This window comes from Citrus sinensis, chromosome 5, assembly GCF_022201045.2.
Source record: "Citrus sinensis cultivar Valencia sweet orange chromosome 5, DVS_A1.0, whole genome shotgun sequence".
Taxonomy (NCBI): Eukaryota; Viridiplantae; Streptophyta; class Magnoliopsida; order Sapindales; family Rutaceae; genus Citrus; species Citrus sinensis.
In genome coordinates this window covers 16,908,635-16,924,026 of record NC_068560.1, presented here as the reverse complement: position 1 = coordinate 16,924,026, position 15,392 = coordinate 16,908,635, and the positions used below count along the sequence as shown (strand labels likewise).

The following is a 15,392-nucleotide window of genomic DNA, read 5'->3' as shown; positions in this document are numbered from 1 at the left end:
AGCACCAGTAACCCAACTTTAAAAAACAAAATCATAACAATTTGCATACTCAGAGGATTTCAACATAAAACCTATCAATGGAAAGCTTGGATGTCTAGTTCCATGACATGTAAACGCATTCATATGATTCTAAATAAAGAAAACGATTTGAAGCAAAGAATGCAGACTGTTAATATCATCACAGCATTAAAACACACATATATTACCCAAATCATACTACAAGTAATTAAAGGCTGACAATTAATAAAAATAAATCATATAAGTCAAAGAAATACTTAGTACCTTAAGGCAAACACCAAGCAAAGAAGTTATAAAACTTTCATATAAGTCAAAGACTTATGTTTCTTTCTTCTTTTTTTTTTAGGATTTGTAACGGTATAGAAAATAAAAGATAGCTTCCTCTTAAATACTTTTGGTAACTAATAAATACTTTAAAATAAATAAAAAGTAAGAAAACATGAGTTTTAAGAAAATTCCTTTTTTAATTAAAGCTAATAACCTACGTAACTTATCTAAAACAAATTGATAAGTTTTACGCACACACAAACACCCAATATTAACTATTCTAACCAATTTAATAAGGGTAAAAGAGGAAAGCAAATAACAAATGTTACACATTATCAACCTAGAAGTTCAGCAGAAGCGATGTAAACCCATAAGACTTTCTCGGAAAGGTATACCCTTTACTCACCTTTTTGTTTTTTGACGATCTTCTTCTTCTTCTTGTAGAGGATTCGTCTGAGCGGGGGTGGTGATCATCAAAATTCAACATAACTTTTGCTGCATGTCGGGAGAAAAACTTAGCGAAGAAAAAACTCGAACATATTTTTCAAAGACTGTGGAGTTTGCATTGGCAAAGGAAATTGGTGAATTAAGTTGCTTTTCAATTTCAAAGAATTTGGGGAGGTATCTGGGTATGCCGAATCTTCATAGTCATGTTACCAATAAAACATATCATGAGATTCTTGATCGAGTCGACACAAGGCTCTCAGGATGGAATGCGAAGCACCTTTCTTTTGCCGAAAGGCTTACTCTTGCTCAAGCAGTGATCCAAGCCTTGCCGATTTACTCTGTGCAAACCACAAAGATTCCAAGGGCTACTCAAGGAAAAATTGATTGTATCTATCACCGTTTTATATAGAGTAGGAACGGTGAAAGAAACAGCAAGTCCATGGTCAGGTGGGATAGCATCTCTCAACCTAAAATCAAAGGTGGTCTTGGATTAAAAAATCCTTCCCAATTGAATGAAGCCTTATTAATGAAGATTGGATGGGATATTATTGTTTCCCCTACAAGTCTGTGGACTAAGGTTTTATGCTCGAAATATGGTGTTGAGAATGACAATTTCCCCACACAAAATATGGCTCTTATGAGTGGCGTGCAATGGGTACGGTTTGGCAATAAGTTTTGAATGGTGTCCGTTGGCAAGTTGGAAATCGTTCAAAAATTCGTTTCTAGAAAGATTGTTGGGTGATGCAAAGTGTGATATTGAAATATCATGCTTTGAGGCTGATTCCAAGCAAGATGCTTGAAGATTCTATTGCGGATTATGTTGACAATAATGGGCAGCGGAATTGGAATGCTTTTAATAGTTATCTTCTCCACAGCTTAGTGCTCCAAATGTAAGAGCAGGTGTTGATCGGGGTTTCTCAAATAAAGGCAATTTTACAGTGAAGTCTGCATATCATAGCATTACAAGCAACTCATCCATTCTTATCTGCTCGGAACGGAACCTTATTTGGAGTTGGAAAGTGTCAAAACTTTCTTTTGGTTGGTTATTCAAGATAAATTAAAGACCAAAGAGGAGCTTGCCAGAAGACATGTTGTGGCCGAGAGTCAATGTGAGAGATGCAAAGCTAGTGTAGAAGACTCTCTCCACGCTCTTAAAGATTGTGTGGTAGCCAAGCATATTTGGTTAGCATTAGTCCCTCCTAACCAAAGGGATAATTTTTTCTCCTTGAACTTAAAGGATTAGTTCCTCACTAATTTAAAATCATATCGTTTTGATCGTAATAGAGTAGATTGGCCCTCTATTTTTGGTATAGCAGTTTGGCGTTTGTGGTTTTGGCGAAATCAAGCTTTATTCAAGAATGTGCAGAATAGTAATCACAGTATTATTATGGATATTATGGCCAGAGTTGAAAAATTGCCACAAAACTATGATGAATTTGATCAAGCCTGGAACATCAAAGGTTGTGAACTACTTTGGTTGGAAACCACCTCCTAATAATGTTTTCAAATTCAATACAGATTGTGGTTGCAGGAGTTTGAACGCTGCAGCAGATGGTGGATTATTAAGAAACGACAATGGGGATTGGGTTGCTGGAGTCTGTGCTAACATTGGTATCAGTTCGGTTACTAATGCTGAACTCTGGGGATTATTCTATGGTCTTAATATGGCATGGAAACTGGGGGTTAGGAAGTTGTTGGTTGAGGTTGATGGCAAGTGCATTATTCAGCTGATTGTTCCTTGGTTAAATCATGATATGTACGGAATTGTATTCCCACGTTTTTTTTCGGTTTAGCCTTTTTGGCTTCTTTGGTATCCCATAAAAAAAAAAATCAAACCTATGCTTCACATCAACCTTAACAGAATCTATGTAGCTTTTAACTTTAACAGAAGCATATGGATTCTATGTTTTTTAACCTGATTTTCCAACATGAAGGTGAGTGTAGTTCCATTCATTTTCTACTTTTGCATTCTTTTTTCATTGTTTAAAACCAATAATTCTGTTCTGTTTGTTGCAATTTAATACATCAATAATATTTACTGCAAAATTGGCAAAATTAGAATGTGGTACATAATGTAAAAAGTAAGATGCAACACATATTCATAAAATTTTAGATGCTGATCAGTCAAGTAGTTAGGTTGTGTTTCACCTACTCTGTTTTGTACTAATAATCTACTAGGTTTACCGAATAATAATTTTAATAATATCAGCAGAAATCTTTCTGCAACTATCTGGAGATGACTTTATGATGGTCGTCGAAGCCAGCAAAAATAAATACCTACTCTAAATAAATTATGTATAGTGATTGAGTAGGATCATGTCCACAGAGATCGGTAATTATTTAAATCCTTTTAAAATGTAAAATGCAAAATGGGGGGGGGTTGTTGACAATAATAAAAAATCAAATTAAAATAACAAGAATGCAAATTAAAATTGTAATTCAAATTGGGGAAAGCTCTGGTTGAAGGAATTAACTCAGCTTGATTCGACTACTGATCATTGATTCAAATATAAATCATTACTACTTATGAATAGACCGGTTATAGCTACTGAGACCCTCTAATAGCCAATCTCTCCTTAACTAGTCGATAACCAAGGTACGATCGTTGGTTATTTTCCTAATCAATAGACAACCCTAGATACGATCATAGGATTTAATCAATTGACAGCCTGAAAAACCAGAGAGACCCAAATCCTAATCGACAAACGCATACGATGATTCATTTAAATTAGATTGTTTATTCTCATAACACAACGCACTGCTATGCTATTTGTCACAAACATTAAAATCTTCATACGATAAATCTTTTAATTGACAATAGATTAAGTTGATAATTAAATAGTGGCCAATTATCTAATTAACAAACATAATCATGACAATAATTCAGAGAATAAACAAATACCCAAAAAGCAATAAAACAATTAAAGTATAAGAAATATCTCACAGTAGTGATGAATCAAAGCTTCATTAACCTTCAACCAGAATAATAGGTTTAGTTCTTCATAGAGAGGAAATAAAAATTTAGATCTAGGGTTTCTTTCTCTTCAAAAAGGGAAAAGGACACAGAGACCCCTAATGTTTGAATAAGAGACATAAAACCCCCTAATGTTTCAAAAAAGACACTCAGACCCCAATTGACTAACGGAAACCGTTTGTTTTAACAGAAATTCTAAATTTAAAGTGCAATTACCATTATACCCTTATAGCATATTAAAAACTAATTGTTCATTGTCCAATTTATCCCTATATTATTAATAAAATTACAAATATAACTTCATTACCCAATTTTTCCATTTAATTTTTGTTAAATTTTCTTTTCAAACTAAATAAATTTAATTAATTACTCAAGAATAAAAAAATTAAATTAATTATTAATATAATAAAAATAACAATTCTCCATATGTCAATCATTTAAACTTATATAATCAACAAAAAAAAATTGGTTACAACAATAATTACAAAATCTTAATTGTACTAAATAACATATCCAATAGACATTAAAACCATCAATCTAGTAAACATAACAAAAAACCATTGTATTATAATATTGTATCAAATTAGTACTGGTAAACATTACATCAATAACCATAATATTTTTTGAAAAAAAAAATAATCTTTTCACAAATTGGTATAACAACTACTAGCTTGTGAGCTTCCTCTCATATCTTGTGTGGCTGTTCCTGCATGATAAAGGTAGAAATATTAGTATATAAACTTTATTTTTATATAAAAAAGTAAAAAAAAAAGAAGAAATTTAAGCTTACCTGAGGGGTGTTGAGTGGAATCAATTGGTCTTTTACATGATCTTTTATTATGGCCGAAAATTGCACAACTGCTACATTTTTGCTTGGTCTTTCTTTTCCCTTGTTCTTCCCCTGGCTCTCTTTTCCTCACTATTTTAGGCCTACCAACTCTTGCTTTGACATATGGAGGTAAGACTTTTAGACCTTCAACAACAGCCCATGTACTTTGATCTGGAAGTGGATGTATGATATTTGCATATGTGGCCAAATATGCTTCCACTGTCAGTTTTTTATCCACATAATCAGCAGCATCTTCATGTCTTAAAGCAATACATGGGATGATATGTTTACATGGTATCCCACAAATTTGATAAACACCACAATCACAAGTTTTATTCTGCATATTAACCATAAATGTTTTATTATTCTCATCCATTACCTCAAATTCATACTCACTAGCCATAAGCACCCTTACATATCTTCCTTCTTGTCTGGAAACATTCAACTTTCTCCTCACAGTTGGAGGCAGCTTCCCAATCCATTTTCTTGCATCAGAATGCCTTTTATATAGTCTTTTCATAACTTTCTTCCGAATGAATTCCATAAGTGTCAACACAGGCTTGTCTCTGTATTCATTTAACCAGCTGTTCCATGACTCAGTTAAGTTGTTAGTTACATGATCAACTTTTACATCATCAGGAAATGCATGTCTAGCCCACTGTTTCTTGTCAATCTTAATCAAATAATCATAAGCAGCTTGCGTGTCTTTTTTAGCTGTTTTTATTTTCTTCATGTCGTCTTCCCATTCTTTTTCAGTAGTGGCTCTTGCTGCTGTCCAAAATAGATTTCTGTAGATGATATCAGGATGATTACTTCTTAAGTTAGCAAATATATGTCTGGCACAATGCCTCACTGCTGCACCATGCCAATATGCTTCCAAACCTAGTAATATTCCTTTTTGCCTATCTGTCATAAACGTTACTCGACTTTGATCCTCTATGTTCAACCACTCACTCAATATTGCCAAAAACCATTTCCAACTATCAGCACATTCTGATTCACAAATACAAACGGCAATCGGAAAAATTCCATTGTTTGCATCTAATGTCACTGCTGATAATAGCACACCTCCGAAATACCCCTTTAAATGACAACCATCCAATCCAATAAACCATCGACATCCATTAATGAATCCATTCTTCAAAGCAACAAAGCTAAGCATAAATCTCTGAAACTTCAAAGCTGGTCTTCTATCTTTATCAAAACTAGACACAAATTTCATCTTTACTTACGTATTGGGATTGCTTTGTTTGAGTATTTGGGCATAATCCCTTAGCCTCTGATAAGAATTTGCATAGTTCCCATTTAATTTATCCATTGCTCTTTTCTTGGCCCTATACATTTTCTTCATGCTTGCCTTAACCCCTAAATTAGAAACCAATTCATCTTTCATTGCCTTTACTGGCATTTTTGGGTTATTCTTCAAAGTTCCCTCAAACTGAGAGGCTATCCATTTATATGATGCCTCTTTGTTCTCTAACACTCCATTACATTCATGTACATTATTCAGCTTCTGAATTCTGAATTTTGTTCCAGATTCTACTAGTGCTGCATAAATAAACCACGGACAGCCCTCATTGGAACACTTTGCTCTGAACCTTCCCTTCTCATTCTTAATTCTGTTAAGATCAAACCCATTCTTAATAACGTAGCTTTCAAGTACTCTTCTAAAATGTTGGACATTGTCGAACTCCTGCCCAACACTGATTTCAATCATTTCATTAGGGTTAGATTCTAAACAATGAAATGATTGCTCATCTTCAGAATCAGAAAGCAGGCCATGCTCTCTATCATCTGACTCACAATTAGAAAGAATTCTATCTTCTTCTTCACTATCTCCATAATCCACTTCTTCACAACCTTCAATATGCCCAACATCCACTCCCTCATCATCCCAATTTAATCCCATTTCATCATCAGTAGGTGTTATGTCTTCATTGTCATCATTTGACCAATATGCTTCGTCATCTTCTTGTTCAAAAGAATAAAGTGAGTGAGCATTCAGATTTTGGGATGGCTGATCAACCATCTACAAACCAATACATTCTTTTCATTAATAAATTAAGCACAAAATTCACATGCTCCAGGACCATTAAAAAAAATACATAATATCTCACCTAGGTAGAATTCTAGCCCAACTGGTTAGATATAACAAAATAAATTTGATAAAGAAAATTCCATGCACATCTAAAAATTGATAAAGAAAAGAAATAACAAAAGTAATTAGTAAGAATTCTCCAATAAACCGGATAAATTAAGAACTCTGTTCATCAAACAACCATAAACCAAAAAAAAAAATTCTCATAATCATTTATTTATATTCTTACACATACATCACATATGCATCAAACATGCTAGAGAAGTTAATTTAATAAAAAAAATGAAAATTAAAGAGAAAAAATAGGATTTAAGAGAATTGAACCGTGGACTCCACAAGCAGCAGCCAAACGCGAGATTCCACAAACACAAGCAGCAACCAAACGCGAGCACAAGCAGCAGCCAAACACGAGCACAAGCAGCAGCCAAACACGAGCACAAGCAGCAGCCAAAAGCGAGCACAAGCAGCAGCCAAACGCGAGATTCCACAAACACAACCAGCAACCAAACGCGAGCACAAGCAGCAGCCAAACCCGAGCACAAGCAGCAGCCAAACACGAGCACAACCAGCAGCCAAACGCGAGCACAACCAGCAGCCAAACGCGAGCACAACCAGCAACTAAACGCGAGCACAACCAGCAACTAAACGCGAGCACAACCAGCAGCCAAAAGCGAGCACAACCAGCAACCAAAAGCGAGCACAACCAGCAGCCAAACGCGAGCACAACCAGCAGCCAAACGCGAGCACAACCAGCAGCCAAACGCGAGCACAACCAGCAGCCAAACGCGAGCAATTCCAGCAGCCAAACGCGAGCAGTTCCAACAGCCAAACGTGAGATTTCAGCAGTTCCAACAGCACAAGCAGCAGCCAAACGTCGATCGACAGCAGATCCAGCAACTAGACTCGGTCTCGATCCACGCACGAGCAGTTCCAGCAGCTTCCGGTAGCGTGAGCAGCAACTTCCGGCAGCCCCAGCAGCGTTCGGCGAGGCAAACCGTGAGTGTGTTAAAAGATTTGTCTGAAATCAGTGTGTGTGTGCGTGGGGTTTGTTTGTGCGTGTGATGCGTGTGTGGGTTTTTAGTCAATTCACTTGTTTTTAATTTGTAATTACGATTTTAACCTTTTAATGATTTAACGGAACGATTTCCGTTAGTCAATTGGGGTCTGAGTGTCTTTTTTGAAACATTAGGGGGTTTTATGTCCCTTATTTAAACGTTAGGGGTGTCTGTGTCCTTTACCCCTTCAAAAATCTCCCGTCTTTGACAATAGATTCCTCCCTTAAATTCTCTTCTCTCTCTTCTCCTCTAGAGTTCTTTTTAAAATAAAATACTAATATCTAAAATATTATCTAAATATTAAATTCGTAATTACAAAAATAACTAAAAATACAAAACACGTTAAACTAAAAACTGCAGGTCCGTAGTTGACAGCATGCGCCCACGCCTTATCAACAAAGTTCTTCTGAAGCTCATAATTTCTCCAAGAAAACAATCATCCTTAAACATCATCTTGTAGCTCAATTTTAGCACCAATCAATAGAATTGCACCTACAAAAATAAAACACAAGTAAATCACTATTATTAAGTGCAAAACATCGATATTAAAGGAAGTAAATAATGCAAAACTAGTGCATAAATTGTACTCTAACACTTCATTCCCATCCCTTGATCATTACTCATTTATTTATTTATTCTTTGCTTCACTTCTAAGCTTAACAAAGGAACTTCTGAACTTTGGCTTTTCAAATAGGTCACTTTTGCTTTTAATCTCGCCCATGATCTTCATCGTGAAGATGACAAACCATTATTCTTTATTCTTCACTTGTTGAATTTACAGAATATATAGCATTCTTAAAATTTTAGCAAATCGTTATTCTTCAGCTTCAGCACCTCATTAAAAAGTCATTCTTTGAACTTATTCTCAATCAAGAAAAACATATGCGTTCGTTCGTTGTAGTCACTGTTGTTTTGTTATTAATGTTTGCTCCCTATTGCCGTTAACTCTCTTAAGCTTCACAGGATCAGGAAACCCTTTTCTCTTGGCATCTGTTTTGTTGTAATCTCTCAGTCCTTGTTGATTAGTTTCTCTCCGCTCCCAATTTAGTTGTGTCCTGCTGTTGTCTCTGTTTTGTTCCATATCTACTCTCTGCACTTCTGCTGTGTCAAGACATCTTCTTTTGTTCATTCGGTTGTGGTCTATAATATATTTTTCATCTTTCTTTTGGTCTATACTTAAGTTATTTTGATTGGTTCCTTTCTCCTTTATTATCTAAATCGCTCCTTATATTTATTCAATCAGTTGTTACGCTTTCTTTCATTTCTCCGCTTCCACAACCAGATAAACTGTCCATCTTTGTTGTTTCTTCTTTTTTCTCTTCTGTGGTTGGCTCTTGTTTATTTGCTTTTCAGAACTCAAAAAAAAAAAATAGAAGGATCAAAGATGGTGGAAACCATTATTACTGTTGTTTTGGAAGTTGTGAAATGTTTGGCTCCTCTAGCAGAACGCCAACTTGGTTATTTACGTAACTATAAAACCAACTTTGAGAATCTCAGGGCAAAATTTGATGAACTCAAGGATGAAAGTAGGAGCATTCAGCACAGAGTTTCTGAGGCTGAAAGAAAAGGAGAAAAGATTGAAGAGAAGGTTGAAAAGTGGCTGGTTAGTGCGAACGACATCATTGACAGGGCAGCCAAATTCATTGAAAATGAGGAGTCAACGAATAAGCGTTGTCTCAAGGGCTTGTGTCCTAATTTGAAGACCCGCTATCAGCTTAGCAAGAAAGCAGAGACAGAAATGAAGGCCCTTGTTGAACTTGGAGAAGAAGTAAAGAAGTTTGATATTGTTTCCCATCGTACCATTCCGGAGGAGATTTGGCTCAAGCCTCACATAGGCTACGAGGCCTTTGAATCAAGACGTTCTACTTTGGAGGCTATAAAAAAAGCATAGATCGATGTTAATGTCAGCATCATTGGGGTGTACGGCATGGGCGGCATTGGAAAGACGACACTGGTCAAGGAGGTCTCCAGACAAGCTATGGAAGCCAAGCTCTTTGATATGGTGGTCTTTTCAGAGGTTTCGCAAACTCCAGACATAAAAAAGATTCAACAGGAAATTGCCGAGAAGTTGGGCCTGGAGTTGCGCGAGGAAGTTGAATCTAGAAGAGCAAGTAGACTATTTGAGCGATTGAGAAATGAGAAGAAGATCCTTGTGGTTTTAGATAACATCTGGAAACACCTTAATTTGGAGACTGTTGGAATTCCTTTTGGAGAAGATCATAAAGGATGCAAACTACTGCTGACAGCAAGAGATCGTAGTGTCCTCTTAAAAATGGGATCCAAAGACAACTTTTTGATAAACAACTTAAAAGACGAAGAAGCCGGGAGATTGTTTAAGATGATGGCCGGTGATGATGTTGAAAATCGTGAGTTGAAATCTACAGCAATAGGCGTCGCCAGGGCATGTGGAGGTTTGCCCATTGCCTTGAGTACGGTAGCAAAGGCATTGAGAGGCAAGAGTCTGCATGAATGGAAGAATTCCTTGCGAGAACTCCGAACGCCTTCAATGGACAACTTCGAAGGAGTGTCTGCAGAGACTTATTCAAGTATTGAGCTGAGTTTCAACCATTTAAAAGGTGAGCAACTCAAGAAAATTTTTCAGCTCTGCAGTCTAATGGGTAACCGTATTCTTACTTTGGACTTGTTTAAGTACTCCATGGGTTTGGGTATATTTAAAGGAGTCAATAAGATGGAAGATGCATGAGACAAATTATATGCATTGGTCCATGAACTTAGAGACTCTTGTTTGTTGCTTGAGGATGATAGCAATGAAGAATTTTCAATGCATGATGTTGTTCGCGATGTCGCAATATCGATTGCATGCCGCCACCAACATGTGTTTTCGGTGAGGAATGAGGATGTGTGGGACTGGCCAGAAGAGGATGCACTTCGAAAATGCAATGCTATCTCTTTAAGAAATTATAGTAATCGTGAATTTCCTGAAGGATTAGAATGCCCAAATCTTGAATTTTTATTTATCTCTCCCAAAGATTCTTCTCTTGAAATCAATATTCCTGAGAACTTTTTTGTAGGGATGAAAAAGCTTAGAGTTCTAGATTTTACTCGAATGCAGTTTTCTTCATTTCCATCTTCAATTGATCTTCTAGTAAATCTTCACACACTATGTCTGGATCAAAGTGCGTTGGGGGACATAGCAATCATTGGGAAGTTGAAGAATCTAGAAGTCCTTAGCTTTTTTATGTCTGATATTATGCAGTTGCCAGAAGAACTAGGTCAATTGAATAAGTTGAGATTGTTAGATTTAACCAATTGTTTCCGTCTAAAAGTTATTGCGCCCAATCTCATATCAAGCTTAACTCGATTAGAAGAGCTGTATATGGGTAATTGCTTCATTGAATGGGAGGTTGAAAGAGCCAATAGCAAAAGAAGTAATGCTAGCCTTGACGAATTGATGCATTTACCTCGGCTAACCACTCTAGAAATTCACGTTAAAAATGACAGTATTATACCCGAAGGTTTTCTGGCCAGAAAGCTCGAAAGGTTCAAAATATCTATTGGAAACGAGTCATTCATGCATCCCATGGGTGTGGGACAATATTGGTTCGAAAGTTGGCCGCACTTTTCGATCAACAGTGATCGCAAGAGTTTAAGAGCATTGAAGCTCAAGCTTGATTTTATGGACATTTGCTCCATGAAATTGCAGGGCATCAATAACGTAGAATGCTTATGGTTGGACAAGCTGCAAGGCATCGAGAATGTTCTTTTCAATTTGGACACAGAGGGCTTTTCACAATTGAAGCTTCTCTGGGTTCAAAATAATCCTGACATCTTTTGTATCGTCGATTCAAGGGAGATGGTCGCTTGTGATGCCTTTCCTCTTTTGGAGTCACTTATCCTTCACAATTTGATCAACATGGAGAGGATATGTATTGATCGGCTCAAAGTAGAGTCTTTCAACAAACTCAAAACCGTAGAAGCATATAATTGTGATAAGTTAAGCAATATCTTTTGGCTCTCCACTACAAAATGCCTTCCAAGACTTGAGAGAATTGCAGTTATTAATTGCAGCAAGATGAAAGAGATTTTTGCAATTGGGGAAGAAGTTGATAATGCAATTGAGAAGATAGAGTTTGCTCAATTAAGATCTTTGAGTCTGGGGAATCTTCCAGAGGTGACAAGTTTTTGCCGTGAGGTGAAGACTCCTTCAGCATCACCGAACAGACAAGTGTCGCAAGAGGAATCGACGGCTATGTATTGCTCCAGCGAAATCACGTTGGATATTTCAACTCCACTTTTCAACGAGAAGGTGCGTAGGCTAACATTTTCTTTATTGTATCATGCGTTCTCTTTAAATCATTTAAAGAATGGAAAGAAAATGGAAAAAAGGATAAAAAGAATCTCACGCGCTCACTAATTGAGCTCTTAACAAGTAGTATGAATTAGAATGCATACTCAGCTGTCAGTTGGAAATTGATTCTGACTTGCATTAATTTGTAATCAAAGAAGAAAATTTCAACAAGTGCCTCCCATATGGATATTGGATCTAATGAGAAATTCTTATTTTTTTAGGTTGCGTTGCCTAACTTGGAGGCTTTAGAGATATCTGAAATTAATGTCAACAAGATTTGGCACTACAATCATCTTCCGGTCATGTTTCCTCGCTTTCAAAATTTAACACGATTGATCGTGTGGCGTTGTCACAAATTAAAATACATATTTTCAGCGTCTATGATCGGAAGCCTGAAGCAGCTCCAACACCTAGATATACGCCACTGTGAGGATTTACAGGAGATCATTTCTGAAAACAGAGCAGATCAAGTGATCCCTTATTTTGTCTTTCCACAGCTCACCACTCTGGGACTCCAATATCTACCAAAACTTAGATGTTTGTACCCTGGAATGCATACTTCGGAATGGCCCGCTCTAGAAAGTCTTTTAGTGCGTCATTGTGACAAATTAAAGATATTCGCCGCAGATTTATCTCAGAATAATGAGAATGATCAACTTGGTATTCCTGAACAACAGCTCCTATGGCCGTTGGAAAAGGTATGAAGTCATTTTCTAGATATTTTTTTCAATAGCTTATTTTTAACTTTGAAAAATATGACAAACCATCGATAAATTAATACTCAATAAATTGAAAACTTTTATTATACAATAATCTTTGTTAGTCTAGACTAAGGGATCAATATGGTAGATTCATAATTATATGAACTTTTTTAGGTATAGCATTTATAAAAGAATCCTCGGTCTTTCCATATAGAAGAACTTACAAAATAAATTAGTAATTTATTATTGTGCAATAAAATAATTTCGAGCCAATATAAATCAACTATTTTTTCTTAATTTCTTTTTTTACCTCTAAAATTAACATACAAAATAAATTTTATCAATAATTCATTTTTTTAAAAAACATAATATAAAACAAATACTATAAAGTCACTGCGTGTGACCGTAGATCATCAATTGACCTCATTAGTTATTATGATTGATGATGATCAGATCGTATCCAACTTCAAGGAACTATCACTAAGTGGAAAAGATGTGAAGATGATTTTGCAGGCCGATTTCCCACAACACCTTTTTGGCAGTCTTAAACAACTAGAGATTGTTGGAGATGACTCAACTTGTTTTCCAATCTGGAACGTACTGGAGAGATTTCACAATCTCGAAATACTCACACTGCTTTTTTTTTCATTCGACGAAGAGGTATTTTCGGAGGAAGGAAGCTTAGAGAAACATGTGGGGAAGTTGGCAATGATAAAAGAATTAAAGCTGTACCGGCCCTATCATCTGAAGCAGCTGGGCAAACAAGACTCCAAACTTGGCCCCATTTTTCAGTATCTTGAAATTCTGGAAGTATATTATTGTGCGCGGAATGCGGAATCAAGCACACCAAATAATTACTGAAAAATAAAGGACACAAGAATTTACGTGGTTCGGTAATTAAACCTACATCCACGAACGCAAGAAATAATAATTGTTTATTTAACAATTAATAGAATACAATATTTGAGTAACGAATCTCACTTCCCAGAAACTCAAATATACCCAGTACTCTCACACTCTGCAGGAAAGATAAATTCCTCAAACACACTTCTCTCACTTCTCTCAAAAGCTTAGAAACTTATAAGCTTAACAATTTTGGGATAATTTAGAATGGAAGAAGTGTCATCTATTTATAGGGAAAATAATGGCACTATTGCACCAACCCCTTTACTATTCCACCTAACCTAAGCCAATAGTCAATGGTGTCCATTTGGCAAATTTGACAAATTTGCCAACTTTTCATTTTTTCTTCAAATGTTTGGTAGCCATTTGAAATTTTGCATTCATTTTTTAATTTCAATGTCACGTGCATGACTTTTCAACAATTCTCCACCTCGGCGAAAATTTGTCCAAATCTGAGCCGACTACCAACGAACCCTCATCCCCAAAGTGATCCTTCAATAAGGATCCAGAATGACTGTGTCGTTTCGACTGCCTACATACTCAAAATTTGGGATCAAGCCAACCGTAGTTCAAAATTCCCGAAGGACATATCTTTAACACAATCGAAGGATTTGAATTAATTTCAAGCAATGTTGAAACTTAACTCCAGAAACTACCTTCGTCAACATATCTGATGGATTATCTTTGGTATCGATCTTTCTCAACAACACAACACCGCTCTCGATAATCTCTCTCACATAATGATATTTCACATCTATGTGCTTCGTCCGAGCGTGATATGTTTGATTCTTCGCAAGGAATATCGCACTTTGATTATCACAGAAGACCGTAATGTTCTCCTGGATTACTCCCAAATCACCTAACAAGCCTTTCAACCAGATAGCTTCCTTTACAGCTTCAGTTGCTGCCATGTACTCTGCTTCCGTAGTGGACAGAGCAATTGTCGATTGCAAAATTGACCTCCAGCTAACCGGACCTCCACCCAATGTGAATACATAGCCCGTTGTTGATCTTCGCTTGTCAAGGTCTCCAGCAAAATCAGAATCACAATACCCAACACATTGTTGACCACAATCCTTCTTGAACAATAACCCAACATCAACTGTCCCATACAGATATCGAAGAATCCACTTTACTGCAAGCCAGTGACTTTTACCCGGATCGTGCATGTATCTACTAACCATGCTTACTGCTTGAGATATATCGGGCCTTGTACATACCATAGCATACATAAGACTACCCACAGCACTAGCATATGGAACACGAGCCATGTAATCGCGCTCCTCTTGAGATTTAGGACATGAAGAAGAGCTTAATTTGAAATGAGGAGCTAGAGGTGTACATACCGGTTTAGTTTTGTCATCCATACCGAATCTTTCTAGCACTTTCTTCAAATAAGATTTTTGAGTCAACCATACACTCTCATTCTTCTTGTCTCTACAAATCTTCATCCCAAGTATTCTCTGTGCATCACCCAAGTCTTTCATCTCGAACTCAGAAGCCAGCTGCTTCTTTAATCTTTTGATCTCATCTCTATTCTTCGAAGCTATAAGCATATCGTCGACATAGAGTAGCAAATAGATGAAAGCTCTATCTGATAGTCTTCTAAAGTAAACACAATGATCGTGTTCACTTCTGGTGAATTTCTGCCCTTGTATAAATTGATCAAATCTTTTGTACCACTGCCTTGGCGATTGCTTCAGTCCGTACAAAGATTTAATCAACCTACACACATGATTCTCCTTTCCAGCAACTCTGAAACCACAAGGCTGAATCATATAGATTTCCTCC

The 15,392-nt window shown here is 36.5% G+C and overlaps 3 protein-coding genes across 3 annotated transcripts; 2 read left to right on the top strand and 1 right to left on the bottom strand.

The window, feature by feature from the left end:
- Positions 1 to 4,350: 4,350 nt before the first annotated feature.
- On the bottom strand, positions 4,351 to 5,757 carry LOC107176070 (uncharacterized). The gene is made up of 2 exons (XM_052441145.1): positions 4,497 to 5,757; positions 4,351 to 4,412 (listed from the first exon to the last, which is right to left on the bottom strand). Exons 1-2 carry the CDS (start codon positions 5,755 to 5,757, stop codon positions 4,351 to 4,353), a joined length of 1,323 nt encoding a protein of 440 aa, XP_052297105.1.
- Positions 5,758 to 9,593: 3,836 nt separating this feature from the next.
- On the top strand, positions 9,594 to 10,392 carry LOC127902290 (disease resistance protein At4g27190-like). Its single transcript, XM_052441144.1, has one exon. The coding sequence runs from the start codon at positions 9,616 to 9,618 to the stop codon at positions 10,390 to 10,392; it is 777 nt and encodes a 258-aa protein (XP_052297104.1). The 5' UTR covers positions 9,594 to 9,615.
- LOC127902289 (disease resistance protein RPS2-like) lies at positions 10,322 to 12,701 on the top strand. Its single transcript, XM_052441143.1, has 2 exons — positions 10,322 to 11,955; positions 12,219 to 12,701. Exons 1-2 carry the CDS (start codon positions 10,471 to 10,473, stop codon positions 12,699 to 12,701), a joined length of 1,968 nt encoding a protein of 655 aa, XP_052297103.1. The 5' UTR covers positions 10,322 to 10,470.
- The last annotated feature ends 2,691 nt before the right edge of the window (positions 12,702 to 15,392 follow it).